Source organism: Carex rostrata, chromosome 26 (genome assembly GCF_964058835.1).
Source record: "Carex rostrata chromosome 26, lpCarRost1.2, whole genome shotgun sequence".
Lineage (NCBI taxonomy): Eukaryota > Viridiplantae > Streptophyta > Magnoliopsida > Poales > Cyperaceae > Carex > Carex rostrata.
Window position 1 is genome coordinate 3,419,021 of NC_135943.1, and position 19,663 is coordinate 3,438,683.

The following is a 19,663-nucleotide window of genomic DNA, read 5'->3' on the forward strand; positions in this document are numbered from 1 at the left end:
AACACAGCTTCAATTGGACTCGGACTTACTTTCATGGTTCTAAAAATTAAAATCGGAAGTGGAACCAATAAAGCTTCAATTGGACTCGAACTTACTTTCAATGTTCTAAAAATTAAAATCGGAAGTGGAACTAATAATTAATCATGAAATCAGATTTCAAAGAAGATTATTTTTTTTAAAAATAGAATCAATTTTAATTATTTTAATAAAACAAGCACTATTGATTTAGTTTTTATAAAAAACAGCTCCACTGATTGTAGAAATCGGTGAAAGGAGAATTGAAATTTTGTTCTAAAAATTATGCGTTGACAATTTCTTTTTATTTCTCCCCTCCACAGATCCTTAGGATCGGTGGAGCTATTTTTTATTAAAAAATATGGTGTTTATTTTATTAAAATAATTAAAATTGATTCTATTTTAAAAGAAAATCTTCAATGAATCCGTAAGAATAGGCTGAATCAGATTGAAAATCGAACTTTTTTCGAAGAATTTTTTTTTTTTTAATATAATGAAACAAAAAAATTATAAATGGATAAAAGAAATTCTTTATATTCAATGATATTAGGGTATGAAGTATTTAATATACACATACTTATTAGTTATATGTTTAGATTAAATTTTAAATGCTATCAATTTATTCAATAGTAATTTATTATCTAATATGTAACGATAGAATATGAGTAAATTAATATTTAATTTATAAGAATAAGATAGGAATAAGACTAATTTTATGTTGATACGAGTATAAAATATCTTCATCCAACTTGTTGTACCGTTTTTCAAAGATACCCTTGCTACCGAGTTCCGTACAATATCCCCTCAAAAAAAAGAGTTCCGTACAATAATGTATTTGTCAATGCAAATTTCAAAATGCTCGCGATCAAAAGAATGGTCATTTCCTGTTTGGTTATTCCAGTCAGGTCAAGTGGTAAGTTCACTGGAACTGCCAGCGTGGCGTTTCTTCTGAAAACAGCGGACCAGAAGTTGGTAGCCCATAGGATCGCGATTGTTGCGACTCAAACAACTTTAATGCAAATTCCCTAGAGCATCTACAACGTGGATCGTTTTTCTATTTGTAATCTGTGCTGATAATATTTTTTTTAATTTCATCGTTGTGGGACTTTTTTTTAATTTAGCAAATTTTTTTATAAAGAAAACGTTTGCTAGAACCACTCTGGTCAAAAGAACTACTCTTATTGGCTGTTAAAACCACTTTGGTAAAAATTAGAACCACTCTCTCGCTGTTTATTTTCAAAAAAAAAAAAAAAAAAGCAATTGCTGGGATGGAGGGGATTAAGAAATTAAAATTAATTTTAAATTTTAATTTTTATTGTCTAGTTGGTAGCGGTAATTAATTTCTAATGAATTTCTGAGTTAGAGATGCTCTTATATTTTTCTTTTATATTAAAGTGAGGTAAAGGGTTACATAGTTTCTATGAGCTCATACAACTATACAAGTATGAATGTCATACAACTAAAACTAAACATATTAGGTAATTACATTCATAAATAAAATAAAATAAAAGATAAATTTTACCGGAGGTCACTATTTTTTTTTCTTTGCTACAAATTGATTACTTAATTTTGATTTGTATAGTTATTGAATATTTTATTTTTTCCGATGAATGCATACTGTTATTTACAACACTAATCACAATAACCGGACTCCTTCTCAATTACAAATATCATATTTACTATTTTATAATATAAATTCTCAGGTTTATTCTCTTAAAAGCTTCAAAACCTATAAACTATAAATTTATTTTTTGGCAAACTTACAAATATCACATTCTTCTTTACAAAACAGAAATACTATTATAAGTTAACCTTAATTTGAATCTACATGTTACATAATTTATCCCCCATAGTTGAAAAAATAAGTTGTCTATTAATTAATTCATATAAACATATTTAAGTTCGTTAATTTTTCCGTCAAAACTAATTCTACTCCTCATCTTACATCATATATTTGCATCATACGAAATCCATCTATATATATTATGAAATCAGTTTCCCCATAGTAGTAATGTAATTAAGGAATTCTTGACAATAGCCAGCGGAAGCAACCTCTTATTCTTCTTGAATACTCCGATTCTAAGGCCAAAGATTTTTCTGCTGCTATCATATAATATTATCTCTAGTGGATGATAAATAAACCATCTGTCCTTCTCTTCACATATAATTTTATAAAACAGACTTTAAAGAATTTTCTGCTTCCATTATATAATATTCATTTCTAATTGGTGATAAATAAATCATGTCCTATTTCGAGGTTGGCTAAGATCAAATTGGTAGTTCCAGAGCTTTGGTGCTACCAATTCATTTTTCAATTTTTAAAGTTCAAAACGTCAATCCGAACCATTCAAGTTGTTCTCCATATTAAATTGTGCCTGGAGACCAAATTTTACATTTTTCTGATTTTTTTACTATTTATTAAGCCATTTTGAAAATCGCTGATCCAACGGTGGCTTAACAAAACAGTAAAATCAGAAGCCACCGTTGGATCAGTGATTTTCAAAGTGGCTTAATAAATAGTAAAAAAATTCAGAAAAATGTAAAATTTGGTCTCCAAGCACAATTTAATATGGAGAACAACTTGAATAGTTCGGATTGACGTTTTGAACTTTGAAAATTGAAAAACGAATTGGTAGCATCAAAGCTCAGGAACTACCACTATAATCTTAGCCAACCTCGTCCTATTTCCTCATATATTATAATAAGTTCAACATTAATACGTTCGGTTATATCAATTGAAAAAATATATCCCTAAAACCCAAAAAGCTCCATTTTCGTCCATGAAATACTTGTGCTAGCTAATTAATGGTTTTGTTTGATAAATTCATCGTGAGTAAATACTTGAATCATGTAATACCCGGTTGCATGTGCTTGTGCACATGCTTTGGGTTATGTTTTTGTTATATCTGTTTACCAGTATCTTTTGTAACTAATGTTATCATAATCGGACCGGATATCGATTCGGTAATACTTTGAATCAATGGTTTACTGGTCGGACCGATGGGTCAATTGGTTCAACCGCTAATTTTTTAATAACACTGAATATCTAATATAAAGATTATTATTCAAATAAAATAAATGTATTAATTAGTCCTTGATTAATTTTAACTAAGTATAAGCGTATAAAAATGTGTATTCTTGAACTAATATATCAAATAAACGTTTAATTTTTCTATGGATAAGATAAAAATCAACAAAAGATATTATGAAAGGCTAAAAATTTATTTATTGTGATAGAAAAGAACCATCAATAATTCATATTAAATTTTCTAAAGTTCAAAATTATTTTTAAAAAATAAATAATATTATAACGACGTATCATGTTCAAATACATAATTGTTTAAAATAAAATATATTATAGCAACACAAAAGACTGAACAAATTTGCTCACGGAATATCACAGTTAGGTCCATTTTGCCTTTTCCTTTTACCGATGAATAAATGGCCCAATGGGCCCTTGCTAGTTCAAACTTAAATAAAAACATGAAAGACCGGTTGGTTTGGTTCACTGATTTTGGAGAAACCCGTCCTTTTTTTTTTTTTTTCCAGTTTATATGCATATTTGGTCTTATAAACGAACCAAACCAAACTTGGTTTCAATTTATTCCGGTCCGGTTTTAATAACAGTGTTTGTAATACATATTGTAAAGCTCTAGCTAATTGGAGGTTTATCAGCATTGATTTCTTAATGAAATTGATGGGTTGCACCCACTAACCCGCCCACTTCTCATAAAAAAAAAAAAAAAAATCTGCTTTGTCATGATTCCGGTTTCTCAATTTTGTAATCTGTTGAACTTCAGCTTTTGATGTTCTTTAATAGTTTTTAAATTAGGTTTAGTACCAACTTGTTGGGAGCGATGATGGTATGTACCTCTGATTTATTAAATAAAATTTTTATTTCACCTTTTTAGAATAAAAAAAATCTTAAACATCATTGTGCATCGCTTTATTTATCATTGATAAAATATTTATCTTGAAAATCGGTCTTTGATTATATGTCATAAGCAATACTCTTCGTGTGAGAAATTGTAGATTCGAAATTTGAAAAAAAAAAATCATTTGTAAATATTAAATAATTTAGTAACTTTACTTCTAACCTATATTTAAAAAAAAAAATTATCCTTACCGACTTGTTCTTAACAATTGAACAAAGATGCCTCTCTATAAATAATATATAAAATTCCAAAAGATACTCATGAAATTTTCATAAGCTACTCCATCGATCCAGAGTTCCAGACAAACAATTAATGCCCGCCAGCTAACCTTTGAGTTTATCCAAACATTACCAATGTATTTATAGAAGTCAAGTCAATAATCTTATTTAAAATCCAATTTGAAAGGGCAATTATACTAGGTTGTTAATTAATTTAATTTATCTTATTTTCTTATCAAGTACTATCAATTCCTTTTCCAATATGTTTCTCTTTTAAATAAGATTATTGACTTGACTTCTATAAATACATTGGTATCAATTCCTTTTCCAATAGAGGAGGGTTCAAATGCATGCCTCCATGTTTTTGTGTCTTCATCATGCCTCCATCTCTCTTTATCATTTTGAAAGTTTAAATAGTCGATCCGAACCGCTCAACCTAACCTCCATACTAAAATATGTTTGGAGACCAAATTTTATATTTTTAGAAATTTTTTTACTATTTTTTTAAATAGGTATAAAATCAGTAAATTTGAACCATCTAAAAATAGTATTTTTGTACCTATCTAAAAAAATAGTAAAAAAATTTCTAAAAATATAAAATTTGGTCTCCAAACATATTTTAGTATGGAGGTTAGATTGAGCGGTTCGGATCGACTGTTTTAACTTTAAAAATGATGGAAAGAGATGGAGGCACAAAAACATGGAGGCATTTGAACCTCCTCTTTCCAATATGTTTCTCTTTTAACTCAAGCAACAACTTAATCAATCATATATTGACTACAATCACATAATAGAGACAGAGAACCAAAAAATTGAAATTGAGAACTGAATAAATAATTGTTGTGTTACGTAATTTTTTATTTTATAAATGGAGCAAATAATATTAATTCTTGCAAAAAATAAGAAACAAAATGAAAAAAATAAATAAAATATTTCAATTATATAGAGACCCTTCCTCTTACTTCGTCCTCTTCCTATTTCATATAGTCTATAGAGTTCCAATTAGTCCAACTATCAAAGATACAATTCAGTTTTATTCTGACCACAAACAGTATGCATCTGGCATTGTGTGTTATCTTTCTCTGTCCTTTCCTAATACTAACAGAATTCAATTGCTACGCCAATGCTAAACAACTCTCCCCAAATTGCTCGAAGACTGATACATATGCGATCGGAGACACCATCGAATACAACCTCTTCAAACTACTTTCCTCCCTCCGCACAGATGCACTAATTAACAGTGCCTTTTCCAACAAATCTTTCGGCAATAGCCCCGACGAAGTTTATGGTCTACTAATGTGTTTCGCAGATTCCACTCTGGTCGACTGTGTCAATTGCCTTCAAGATGCCACGTCCAACACGACACAACCATGCTCCATGAGTGCGACCGCCACTGTGCAATATGACTCGTGCTTGATAAGCTACTCCAGCAAGAACATTCTCTCTGTTGCAGATCCCTATGATCCCTACTGCTTACTTAGTGGAGATTCACTCGATCAGATAACACTGAAATCTCTTATGAAGGTGTTCACTAATTTAAGTGTGACGACACCATATGTACCGGAAATGTTTTCAACTCAAGTGGTCAACGGCACGAATATGTCAGCACTTGTGCAGTGTACAAAAAACTTGTCCCCACAGGAATGTAAAAAATGCATTTCAAATGCAATGTCTCACTTCTCCTATTGCTCAAATAATGGGACTGCACTGGGGATGAGAATAATGACAAGGAATTGCTACATACGATATGAACAATATATTATGAATGCTAGCTCATTTCCAGTGTCATTGGTCCCACCACCGCCTCCCCCACCATCGCTACGGCCTCCACCGCCTCCACCGCCACTGACTTCATTAGCAGGTAAATAAAAGAGTATTCAGATAATAATTTCAGCAAATAATTTTGGCTATATCCATAAATTAAAAAAAAAATAGAAACATTACATTAAAATAATTAATAATCCTAGAAAATGTTTGTCAAGTACTCTTGTTCTTAACTGAACAGAGTTTGAAATACTATAAGCTTTGCTAGCATTTTCTGAACAATTCAAATAATTAATATACAGGATCAAACTCTAATTCAACTGTGACAATTGCCGTCTCCATAGTTGTTGTTTTGGTTGTTGCGGGTCTAGCTGTGTTTGGATTCTGCTTCTGGAAGAGAAAGCGCTCATTAGACAAACATCCAAGTAATTTACCCATTCTATTAAGTTTTTTACATGCCTATAAGACTACCAAGTTTTACTAAATATGTTTATTATCAGTATATATAATACAACATGAGTGTCTCCTTTTTGAACAGATGATGACGATGACACAATGGCTATACATGAAAATGTAGAAACAGAACTGGTATATATCCTAAATCCAAATGCAGAATATCAAGTGTTCAAATTTACTGCACTAAAAGCGGCTACAGATAATTTCTCCAACATGAATAAACTAGGTAAAGGAGGGTTTGGTCCGGTTTACAAGGTACAACGACACTTTTATACCTAGTAATTTTCCTTATCTTATCTCTTGACTGATAAAGAACAAAATCACTTATATCACTGACATATTATTATATAAAGGGTACTCTTCCTGATGGACGAGAAATAGCTGTGAAAAGACTTTCGGGAAGTTCGGTCCAAGGCATAACAGAGTTTAAGAATGAAGTGGATTTTCTCGCAAAACTCAAGCACAAGAACCTGGTCCAGTTACTTGGATGTTGCATAACAAAGGAAGAGAAATTACTTTGCTATGAATATTTACCTAATGGAAGTCTTGACAAGATTCTTTTTGGTACAAAGTCCTTTGTTGAAATATACATTTTTATTCAAAGTAATTAAAATTTGTTGGAAATAACCATTAATTATAATTAAGATTTTTTATATTTTATTAATGCAGGAAAGGATGTCTCTGTACGAGTCAACCTTGGCTGGAAAATGCGACACAAAATAATTGAAGGGATTACTCGTGGTTTACATTACCTCCATGAGGAATCTCAGTTAAAAATTATACACAGAGATATGAAAGTTGGCAACATATTGCTTGACAAGGATATGAACCCGAAAATTTCTGATTTTGGGCTTGCAAGGTTTTTCGATGAAGATCAAACCCATAAAGATACAAATATCATTGCTGGAACATTGTAAGATTGATTATATTAGAACTTTTTACTATCAATGATCTACCACATCTCAGATACATTATTGCACAATTCAAGTCCAGGATAACAATACTAATGGGTTATGACCATTTCATTTCAAGGATACGGTTGTAAGTAACAGCTGGAATTTCAGTTGAGAGCTGTTTGATACCCTTGCATATAATGTATATTTAAATTTCATTCAATGTGCTAGTGGTCCTTTAGATACTCAAATTGGGTTTAATTAATTTATGCCCATTGACTTAGATTTCTTTCCCTTCTTTGTTTCTTTTACTTTTGTTGCTCAATTTGGAGGTAACTTGGGGTAACGATATTGACAGATCAATTTTGACTTCATCCATGAATCATATACAGTGCTTTTTTGGACTTTTGTTGTTTGGGTGCTGGATGAACCCAAAACTGCGCTGTCAATATCTGTACCCAGTAACCAGCACATAGAGATCAGTTGAGAAACTACCTCAGGTTTAATAAATTGAACATCATGTATGTTGAAACCTATTATAGAAAGACTATCAAAATGTGATATCACATCATACAAGGATCAATTAAAATTGTACTCCAGGTGAAGCGCATGCATAAATACGACACCAATTTAGCTTTACAGATTCATTTGACTTCCTTTGAAATGTAGTGGATATATGGCACCAGAGTACATTTTGTACGGAAATTTCTCTGCTAAATCAGATGTGTATGGCTTTGGAGTTCTTCTTCTTGAGATTCTGACAGGCCAGAAGAATAGCGCCTTTGCTGGCTCAAATCGTGTTTCAAACCTCATTGATCATGTAAGTATCATAAGCTTCTTTAGATTTAGGAAAAGGTTTTGTTGTCAGAATTTCCATTCAAAAATTTGTCAATGCTCCTGTTTCTGCCATCCCTGTTCTTGCAATTGCAGATTTTAGTTATGACCGTTAACCACAATTATGCCATTATAAGAAAGTTTAATTGACATCTCAACAAAAGAAAAGTTTCTGTGAAGCACTGTTTGAATTTATTTCTCGTAAAATAGCCTTGAGTAGAATTACAAAAGCATATACTATTTGTCTATTAAAAGATGGCAATCATTTAAATGAAAAGAAGGGTTCATGTTTAATTAGTTGCAGAACATATTGAACATAATTATATGCAGGAGAATTGTATTGATTTCTCTTAATTCTTTGATGTACTTGCATTAGTGACTAGATTCTTCTTGACTCATTCTTTCATTATGCTAAGTAACTTCATATGCAATCAAATTTTACAATTTGCTTTCATGATTTCTTTACAATATATTATTTTTAGTAAATAGTAGGTAACACATTATTTAAGTTGATCAGACCTATAAGAAAAAACTAACTGAACCACCCTTGCCACAGGCATTGATGCATTGGAATGGCGATACAATATTTGAATTAGTTGATCCAATTCTAGAGGAGGAATTTAATGAAGAGATCAAAAGATGTGTTCATATAGCATTACTGTGCGTACAAGAAAATCCAGTTGACAGGCCTACCATGGAATCTGTAAAGAATATGCTTGCCAGCCCATCTGTGATTATTCCAAATTTGTCCCCAACCGCCTCTCTGACTTGGCCGACATATCAACGATTCGGGATGAGCAGCTCTACGACTAACACATCTACACTGACAAGTCAAGGTGGGAGTATTACAACAAGCACACAGTCAATTCGAAGTCAAGCTGAGAGTTCTGGAACAGAAAAATAACAATTTGTTGAGATGATCCGGATCAATTTTTAGACTGTTTGCTACTATTGTGGTTTTATTTGGATCAATTTTTAATCTGTTTGCCACTATTGTGGTTTAGATCTGCATGGAATATTAGTAATATTTTCTAATTTTCCACACCAAACATTAACTAATTGATATAAGACACATTGTGTTTGATGTCCAATGCGAAGAATAAGACACATTCTGTTATTTACCAAAGTTCAAGAAGACAGCAACTCAGGCTGTACCTCAGGCATCTCGGTTCTCAATTTCTCATGGAGTCACTTCCAAAACTAAATCTGCACTTCCAAACAAGCCTTGGCAAATGTGAGTAGAGAAGGTACAATTGACGAATAGCCTTTCTGCCCTCAACTTTTGAGAGAGAAATGGGGCTCCACGAGCCTAATTCTGCCTGATGGATTTAATCAAAATAAATATTTTGATATATGTAAAGTCCAAATGGATACTGGAGAGGATATCTGTACTGTCAAGGTTGTGGTGTTCTTTTTCTCTAGGCCGGACCTGTCAGATTTGCTATTCCCAAAAACTTCTTGGTTCCTTGACTAAATTCAATGGTATACTCGATTGCTGATTTCAATTGTGCTCAATATGTTAGATCAAAAAGGTTAAGGGAAAGAAAGGGAGGCCAAACCAACTCTTTGGATTGAACTAGAAGCAAAAATAACATGCTGAAATTTGATTATATATAAGATTTATTGTATCGGATTCAAACAACAAATTTAAACTGTTGAAATCTATTTATTTCACAAGTAATAAATTTACATATAAAGTTTTAATTTTTTAAATATTTTAGTACAAAATTAAGCGGTCAAAATAAAATATTAAAAATTATGGTGCATTCATTTTCTATATATTTTCTTATCACTTGACTTTATATTAAATTAACTTGAAAATTTTATAAACTTTTTATGTAAATTTATCACTTAAAATACATTGATTTCAACATTTCAGGGATAGTGCAAGGGCCATTATTATTTGTGCTTTGAGATTGGTGCAAAGCGTGAACGGTTGAGATTTTCCAAAAAATCACGCAAAATGTGTGATATCTCAGAGGATGTGAATTCCTCAAGGAGGCAACGATATATTATTTCCTCTTTCAGATGTTCTGTTGAAAAGAAGAAGCAACATTGGGAGCAACTTACTGTATTAGGATTTTTCAGGCTTCCAGCTATAGAAGAATCAAGAATATAATATATACACATTCAGTCGCATGGCCCATGAAATAGAATATTTGGAGGCCTACTTTATTGTCTTGTTTTCAAGGGTTATGCATTTTTATTTTATTTTCTGGCACCACTCGCTTTTTGGGCTGCACAAATAGTAGTGGGGCTCAAATTGAAGCTGTATCAATATCATACCAAATTACACAATTTCTTTTTCTTTTTTTAATTTATTACTTTAATATTGATGCACAACTTGCAGTTGGGCTCAAACCGAACTATCCTCTCGGTTTCTGACATCACAACCCTTTCTCCATTTTGTTCGAATTGAAATCTGCTGAAATCCACAAAGGATTTTAGGAACCTGAAATTTCAAATCCAACCATTTAAATTTTTTCATACACGAATCTCAAAGTAGACAGAATTTTATGCACAAATCACGAAATATATAGATGGTTGGATTGAGAATTTCAGAGTCCCTGAAATACCTATGAATTCCAGCAGATTTGCACTCATTTTGTTGACATTGTCTGCATGTCGCTTTTAAACTGTGCGCAAACAACACCTCCACGACTAATATTGAAATTTGATATACCAATTTTGTATTTTTATTTTTTCAAAATGCTAACTAAAAGATTAAGGAATTATAATGCGGCAATAGAATATTTGGGGGAAATGATTGAAAGTAATCCTCCGGAATTTTTTGACTGGATCTCGTGTTCATGATTTTCAAGACTCTGCTTGAAAAGTAGGGGTGTACGTAAACAGATCGGATATTATCTGATTTCGTCCGGATCCGTATCCAAAAAATTACTTAAATTATTTGATCCATATCCGTATTCGATACTATCCGTATTTGTATCTATATCCGAAAAATTTATAGCGGATAAGAATACAGTAAGAATTTTAACTATCCATAATTATTCGTATCCGACCGTTTACACCCCTAAACCACAACAAATGTACTCTATGTTCTTAAATTGATATATTAAATTGCATATACATAGCAATAATCTATTGAAATGTATATACATATATATTTTGATGAACAATATAGAATTATGATATGATTAGTGACTAATGTTTTGATAATATGATATATATTTTGTAACCAACAAACTTATTATGAAAAAAAATTAGATCTCATTTATGAATAAAAAAATTATATCTAGATGTTATTCTTTACTTTAATGTATATTAGTAATTTATTTTGAATTATCTGAATTATATTCATATATGTATTCGTATCTGTCCAATATCCGATCCGTATTTGTATCCGTTTAATATCCAATCCGTATCCGTATTCGTATCTGTATGCAAAAAATTATAACATATAAGGATACGGTTTGACCACTATCCAATCTGTATCCGACCGTTTACACCCCTATTGAAAAGTCAACAATCAACTATATCATTTAGGGGTGCAAACGGGTTGGATATTATCCGACCGTATCCGCATCCATATCCAAAAATTAGATACATATATCCGATATCCGAATATCCGTGCGGATATGGATACGGATACGGTTTAAAATTTTAATTATCTGTATTCGAATAGTAGATATATACCATATAGTTTACCATAAATTATGAAAATATTTATGTATATATCTACAGATATTCGCGATCCGATCCGTATCCGTAAGTATCCGTCTAATATCCGATCCGTATCCGTATTGGAAAATTAAAAGTGGATACGGATATGGTTTCACCACTATCCGATCCGTTTGCACCCCTAATATCATTACAGAAAAGAAAACGCACGAAAGAGAAAAAAAAAAAAAATTGACCTTCGGCAACCCTTCCTTTTCGTCGCATACCCCTCCGGAAATAAATCTGCTACGATCCTAAGTGATTGTAGGGTCCTACGATTATTACAAATCTCCATAAAAAGTTGTTTTTATGCACGAATCTCAAAACAAATAAAAGGTTGGATTTGGAATCGTAAGAACCTACAGTCCCTTTTAGGATCGTAGCAGATTTATTTCCTACTCCTTGTGGAGCGAAGTCTTAAGGGTCGGTAGTGGATTGCTCTCGGGTAGGGTACGGGTACCTCGGGTAAATCCGGGACGGGTAACGGGTAGGATGGGTACGGGTAGGACGGGTAGTCGGGTAGAACGGGTACGGGTAAGTCGGGTAATTTTTTTAAAAAGTGTACCCTACCCATTTCATACCCGTGCCCGTCTCGGGTAACGGGTACCTCGGGTAGGGTACGGGTATTTTTTTTTCTGTTTTTTTTTTCTGTTTTTTTTTTTAGTTTTTTTTTTTTCTGTTTTTAATACTGTTTTTTTCGGCGACAAAATAATTTTGAATTTTGAATTTAAAAAAAACGGGTAAACAGGTAAAGTTGTTCGGATAAATGGGTGCGGGTACGGGTACAACGGGTGCGGGTAGGCGGGTTTCGGGTACGGGTACGGGTTGGATAGGTTTTTTTCTCAAATATTGGTACCCTACCTGTCTCAAACCCGTACCCGTGTACCCGTTTACCCGCCTATACCCAGACACGGATACGAGTACCTCGGGTAATGGGTATGAGCCGGATAAAACGGGTACTACCCGTTCGGATTTTAGCAATCCTCTAAGGGTTGGTCACGCCTTTCTCCGGGTCTCAAGGGTATTAATTTATTTGATTTTTTTCTAGCACAGCTCACTCCGATTTTTTTATTTTTATCCAAAAATTAAATTGAATTTCAAAAATCAACCGAACCGCATTTCAAATTTTAAAAGTACCCAAACCGCTAAACGGTTAACCGAACCAAGGGTTCGCTAAACGGTTAACCGAACCAAGGGTTCGCTAAACCGTTAACCGAACCCTTGGTTCGGTTAACCGTTTAGCGGACCAAGGCTTTGGGTTCGGTTAACCGTTTAGCGAACCCTTGGTTCGGTTAACCGTTTAGCGAACCCTTGGTTCGGTTAACCGTTTAGCGAACCCTTGGTTCGGTTAACCGTTTAGCGAACCAAGGCTTTGGGTTCGGTTAACCGTTTAGCGGACCAAGGGTTCGGTTAACGGTTAACCGAACCAAGTGTATGGCTTCGGCTCTATAAATATAAGTCCGACAGAGAGATTAAATCAAAAAAAAAAAATTGTTGTTTGAGAGACGAACGGAAGAAAAGGAAAAAAAAAAAAAACCGCTGTTTGAGATACGAACCGAAGAAAAGAAGAAAAAAGAAGGTAATTTATTTTTATAATTAATTTGTAAATTATATAAGTTTATTTTTTAACTTTCGATTTTTGAAATTTCGTCTGCTGGAGAAGAAGAAATTAAAATATCCAACCAAAATACAACATATTATAACCGTAATATTTGCATATATTATTGTTATTCAATATGTACCACAATTTTGTTTTTGACCAACATGTGATAAATAAAATAAATTGGCAAATTGTTCATTATTGTTATAAAAAATATAAATCAAAAGTAATGGAGAAAGAATGTTACTTATTATTTAATTTATTATTTAATTTAATAACAAATTACGGATTCTTTTTTTTTTGAAAACTTGGTAGTAGCTACCAAGGTTCCAAAATAGTTTAGAATATGACAAAAAAATTCTAAAATGATTTAGAATTGTTTTAGGAATCCTTACGGAGCTCTGACTGTCTGATCAATCGGCTCTTCGATTCAGGTATTTTTTATTTTTTATTTATTTTAATTGATAATATAATTAATTAGTTCATTTTAAACGGTTCAGAATATTGTCGAAATAATTTATAATTTTTTAGAACATTCCAAAACGGTGTAGAATAATTTAGGAATATCCAAAATGGTCTACAATAATTTAGAAAAATGTAAAATGATATAGAATAATTTTTAGAGGTCCAGACAAGTTTTAATTACTTATATGTTGTTATTTTTTAAATTGCCAGACCAATCGAAACTAAAAATGACAACCATTTGTGCGAAAATTTTTATTGGAGGGGAAATCAAATACAATGATGACGGGGTCTTTTACAGTACCCGAGCTAAATACTCAGTACCGCTAACCGTGAACCACAATTTTGATTATCTTCAGAATGAGATTTATAAATTTGTTGGGTACAATGCTAGTCAAGCAAATCTGGAAATTCAAGCCAGGTTTAATATGTCCACCGATGGACAACGTGACTATCAATTAGTACCGGTAATGGACCAACAATCGTTCGAATTCATGTTAGGAGTTGTGTCGTCTTTTTCACAAAGGTTACCAATTCTGGAGTTATATGTAGAATTGGAACCGAACTGTACCAGTCAGATTCCTGAACCTCGATCCCGACCCAGTACAAGTCGAAATCCTGTGGATCCTGACCCAATGCCAGTTAGATCCCGACCCAGTACCGGTCGGCACTCTGTGGATGTACCAATGAGACACCGACCCAGTATCGTTAGCAACTCTGTGGATCAACCAGTTATACCCGGACTCAGTACCAGTCGAAACTCTGTGGATTTACCAGTTAGACCCCGACCCAATACCAGTCGGGTCCGTAGACAGGTACGTGATTATTCGCATGTACCTGTGGATGCAATTGATTCTGACAGTTTGGAAAGTGGAGATGAGATGCTCTCAGATGAGTCATTGGGTTCCGACGATGACATTGAACCACTCAGCCAGTCGCAATCAAAGTCTCGTCAAACACAATCCCGTCAATCACAGTACCCGATAACTGGTCGAGAAAATATGACACATCCGGTTGATAGTTTCAATGACATATCCGGTTTTCGGCCTGCGGATGTCGATTTTTTCGGCAGCTCAAAAAAAACATTCGATAATCCGTTGGCTAAGGGCGTAGTCTATGAGTCAAAAACGGCTCTAAGGATAGCAATCAATGAGTTCCATCTCGATAAGAACTGTGAGTGCAAGGTTCTTAGAAGTGAACCCAGACGTTACGAGGTGGCGTGCAGAGATGTTTTTTGTAAATTTAAGATATGCGCCAAGCAAAACGGTCTTTCAGAATCTTGGATTATTACCAAACAAGCGTATCCTCATACGTGCAGAGTATCAGCAACACGTACTGATCATTGTTAGCTGACAGCAGAGATGGTTGCCCTTGCAATTGATAAGACTATTAGAAGGGATGTGTGCTCTCCTATAAATCATATCCGAGATATCGTCATGCAGAAATATAATAAGGTAACCCCCAAGTACAATAAATTATGGAGAGGCCGTGAGCTTGCTATTGCAAATCTGTTTGGGAGTTGGGAGAACTCGTACAACTTGCTTATTCCACTATTAGAAGCCATCAAAAGAAACAATCCAGGAACCAAGTATTGTGTGATCTCGACCCCGATTGATGGAGAAACTGACAGGCTTTTCCACAGAGCGGCATGGGCATTTGGAGCTTGTATTGCAGCGATACCGTTCCTCAGACCAGTTATTAGTATCGATGCATGTTTCATGTCGGGACGGTACCAAGGAAGGCTGCTGATGGCATGTATGTACGATGCCGAAAACCAATTACTTCCAGTGGCTTTTGCAATTGTGGAGAAAGAAAGTGCTGACAACTGGGTTTTTTTATGAGATGGTTGAGGCTGGAAGTAATTGGAGACAATCGATTCTTTTGTGTCATATCGGATAGACATTTGGGAATTAAAGCCGTGTTCCAGGATCCAAATCTCGGGTGGGATGAGACTACCGATCAATGTGTGCACCGGTATTGCTCTCAACATGTTGCCGAAAATCTCTACAAGCACGTGGGGCGTAAGAGAGAGGTTAGCGATAGGTTCATAGGCTAAAGAACGGATAAATTGATATATATATATATACTTACCACTTCAGCGTATCCTCGTCGCGTTCTACTGGTAGATTCTCAAATCGTTCACGAAACTTAGATTTGAGGAAAGTCAACTCCATGCTTTTTTTCATTTCTCTCAGACCCCCGTTTTTTCAAAAGATCACTCTGCTCATGCTCTTTGATTCCTAACAATTCGAAGAGCCTGCCTTTTGCATTCCTCCCGTCTGTAGTCCCTGTCACTGGGACTCCCGTAATGGGCAAACCCCATAAACAGCTGACGTCCTCCAAAGTAACTGTAATTTATCAAATTAAAAAATATAAATTTCTTCATTTGAATTGTCAGTAAATTATCACAAAGAACAGATTTATTTGAAATGGTTTCGAAGTTAATACCTGTCATCTCTCCGAAGGGAAGATGAAAGGTGTGTGTCTCGGGACGCCACCGCTCCACAAGTCCGTGTATCAGCGCCGCATCGATTTTCTTGTGAGGCATGCATGCGATCTGGTATAAACCCAATCGAATCAAGAATGGCGCGTATGCAGCGTGGTACGCGGTCATGCAACGGTAGTGCTTCACGTTTATAACCTCCTTTTTCTACATTACCGAAAATAAAAATTCGAAATTAAAACAAGATGATATTTCTGAACAAGTCAGAAAAAAAGAAATAAGTAATTGCTTACCTCCTCAGAAGCCTGACACACCCTGTGACTGGTATGCGGTATCCACAACAGATCACTAAAAGTATCTCGCGCCATAGGTACTTCATCATTGATTTCGTCTGCCATGCTACAAAATTAATTCAAAGTTAATTCATTATTTTCAAGAATTTTAAACTAATCTAAAACGTTTTGGATGTTTCTAATTATTTCTAAACCAATTTGGATTACCTAAATTTTCTAAACTATTTTACACTATTTTAAAATTTTCTAAATTATTCTAGACCGTTTTTGAACTTTTCTAAATTATTATCGACTATTTTGGAACTTTCTAAATTATTCGGGCACCACTTTAAAATTATCTAAATTATTCTACACTATTTTACAACTTCCTAATTTATTTTTCACCATTTTGGTATTTCACAAATTACTCTAAACTATTTTGGAACTTTTCTAAATTATTCTACACTATTTTGGAAGTTTCTAAATTATTTTTCACCATTTTGGAATTTTACATTAATTGGGTTGAATTTTTAAGGATAATTGGGTTGAATTTTGAATATCTTTCAAATTCAATCAAATTCAACCTAACAAGTTTAATACATGCAACATCTGATGATAATCTCTAATTATTTCTCCATGGAGTAATACATGAAATTTTTAGGAAAAGAACCAAAACAATTAAAATATTAGCACTTACAAAATTATTTTGTAAAGGACAAAATTATTAAAGTCTTTCTTGATTGTTTTAAGGCTTGATTGCTCATTGGTTGTACATTAGTTTGACATTAGCTCAGCAAAGAACCTTCTTACAAGATGAATCATGTTGAATTAATATTTTTTTTTCAGGTGATGGGATTTTGCAAATTTGACGGATGTCATTAATAAAGATATCATATTATATAAATTCTTAAGTAATTATTATTAGTAACTAAAAATTAAATAAAATATTAACCGAATAAATAATTACATAAATTAACTTTTCAGAACATAGCAATATTCGTGCAAAAACATAAATATAATCCGACACAATCTATTTTAACTAACAATAAGAACATCATTCATTAGACAACACTATTATTTTAATAATAAAATAAATAAAAGATAAGCAAATTCAATGAGCAGCATAAGCAATTAAGCATCATTCATTTTTGTAAACGACAAAATTATTAATTTCTATTTATATGGAATAAGGCTTATTTAACACTTTCCTAATTAAACTAGTTCCTGGTATATTGTACACTGTAATTTGAAAAAATTATTTCTTATGAAAAAAAAAAAACCTGATGTCGGATGATCTCTGCTCTGCTTCTCAAACGAGCACCATGCTAAAACATTCTCAAACCTTACCCCCTTATAAAATCATCAACCACGGGTCTACAGTGGATATGCCACGTGTCGACACCCCATCGCATGACCCCCACGCGTCTAAAAAAAAAAAAAAAAAAAAACCCGGGTCCGGTTAACGGTTCACCGAACCCATCCCATCTGCCACGTGTCGATACCCCATCGGCATGACCCCCACGCGTCTAAAAAAAAAAAAAAAATAACCCGGATCCGGTTAACGGTTCACCGAACCAATCTTTCCGCTAAACGGTTAACCGAACCAATGAAACCGGTTAACCGTTAACCGGACCGAAACCAATTTTCCGGTTAACGGTTAACCGGACCATTTTAAAGAGTCCGGTTAACCGTTAACCGGAAATTTGGTCCGGTTAACGGTTGACCGGTTTGGGTAGAATTTGAAAAACGAAGCCGGTTCGGTTGATTTTTGAAATTTAATTTAAATTTTGGATAAAAATAAAAAAATCGGCAGCTCACTTGATGGGCTGTGAACCTGTGACTGTGAGGCTCAGATTGATGCTACATCGTACCAAATTGCACAACTTGTGTTTTTTTTAGGAAAATTCCGTCCATACATTTGGACATATTAATTGACAGAATATTAACTCTCATTGACTCATTCTCAAAATTACCAAGGCTTCATTTCAACCACTTGGCGTAATTCTGGTTTTAGGAAAATATAGTACAGCATAGTCCTTTTTTGTTGTTTTCAGAAAAAAAAGAAAGACTATGATGTACTATATTAATTGACAGAATAGTCGAAGCCTTGATAATTTTGGACATATTATAAATTGACAGAATATTAACCCTCATTGACTCATTCTCAAAATTACCAAGGCTTCGACCACTTGGCGTAATTCTGGCTTTAGGAAAATATAGTACAGCATAGTCAATGATCTTATTAAATATCCAATTTGAAAGGGTATTTATACTAGGTTGTAAAATTTATTCTATTTTCTCCTCAAGTGCATATATTGCATCAATTTTTTTCCATTAACTTTCTCTTCCAACTCAAGCAACAAATTAATCATTCATATATTGACTACAATCGGGTGCTAATATTAACACAACAACTTCAAATTTTTTACTTGTATGGACAAATTTGGCCTCTAAAATCTCTCTAGATGCCATACCTTATTTAAGATGCACTTTCTTTGATTAATGGTCATTGATTATTTTTTTTAATAACTAAAACATCAAGCGAAATTTTCAAGAATTTAATAGGAACTTTTAATTTTTTGATTTTCAAAATTGTAGCTATAAATTTTACGAAGCAATCATTTTTTTGTAGTAATAATCATGTACTTTGAATTGCATTTTTTTCAAGAGATATGTTATTTTGAATTTGTATATGTATTAAAAACATAATAATAACAATAAACTAATCATGTTTATTTTTTTCCTCTCAAAAAAAATAATCATGTTTATTTTTTTTAAACAATAATGTTATATAGTACAAAAAATTACAAGTAATGTACCAACTACATATATTCAAACAAAATAGGACCAAACTACATATTTAAGAAGAGCTAAAATCATTGATGCACACCCAGAGATGCATGAATTATTTGACTTTTTCGTTGTTGTTGTTCTTTCAAATTAGATAATTAAAGAATGATAATGACGGTTTGGAAATAATATGTATAAAAGGGCAAATTTCTCTATTATATTTAAAATTTTGAAGTTGTTGTGTTAAAATCAGAAGTTACTGTGCTTATATCAGCACCCTCTACAATCTCATATATCGTT

At 33.1% G+C, this 19,663-nt stretch overlaps 1 protein-coding gene across 1 annotated transcript; it reads left to right on the plus strand.

The window, feature by feature from the left end:
- Positions 1 to 6,925: 6,925 nt before the first annotated feature.
- LOC144544090 (cysteine-rich receptor-like protein kinase 18) lies at positions 6,926 to 9,074 on the plus strand. The gene is made up of 4 exons (XM_078292508.1): positions 6,926 to 6,959; positions 7,058 to 7,301; positions 7,951 to 8,101; positions 8,672 to 9,074. The coding sequence occupies exons 1-4, from the start codon at positions 6,926 to 6,928 to the stop codon at positions 9,017 to 9,019; spliced, it is 777 nt and encodes a 258-aa protein (XP_078148634.1). The 3' UTR covers positions 9,020 to 9,074.
- Positions 9,075 to 19,663: the final 10,589 nt, after the last annotated feature.

Bases quoted from the DNA above. Each gene is read 5' to 3' on its own strand.
- LOC144544090 (XM_078292508.1), top strand. From the start codon at position 6,926: ATGGAAGTCTTGACAAGATTCTTTTTGGTACAAA. The intron at 7,302-7,950 runs GTAAGATTGATT...TTTGAAATGTAG, and splicing joins AATATCATTGCTGGAACATT to TGGATATATGGCACCAGAGT. The intron at 8,102-8,671 runs GTAAGTATCATA...CCCTTGCCACAG, and splicing joins TTTCAAACCTCATTGATCAT to GCATTGATGCATTGGAATGG.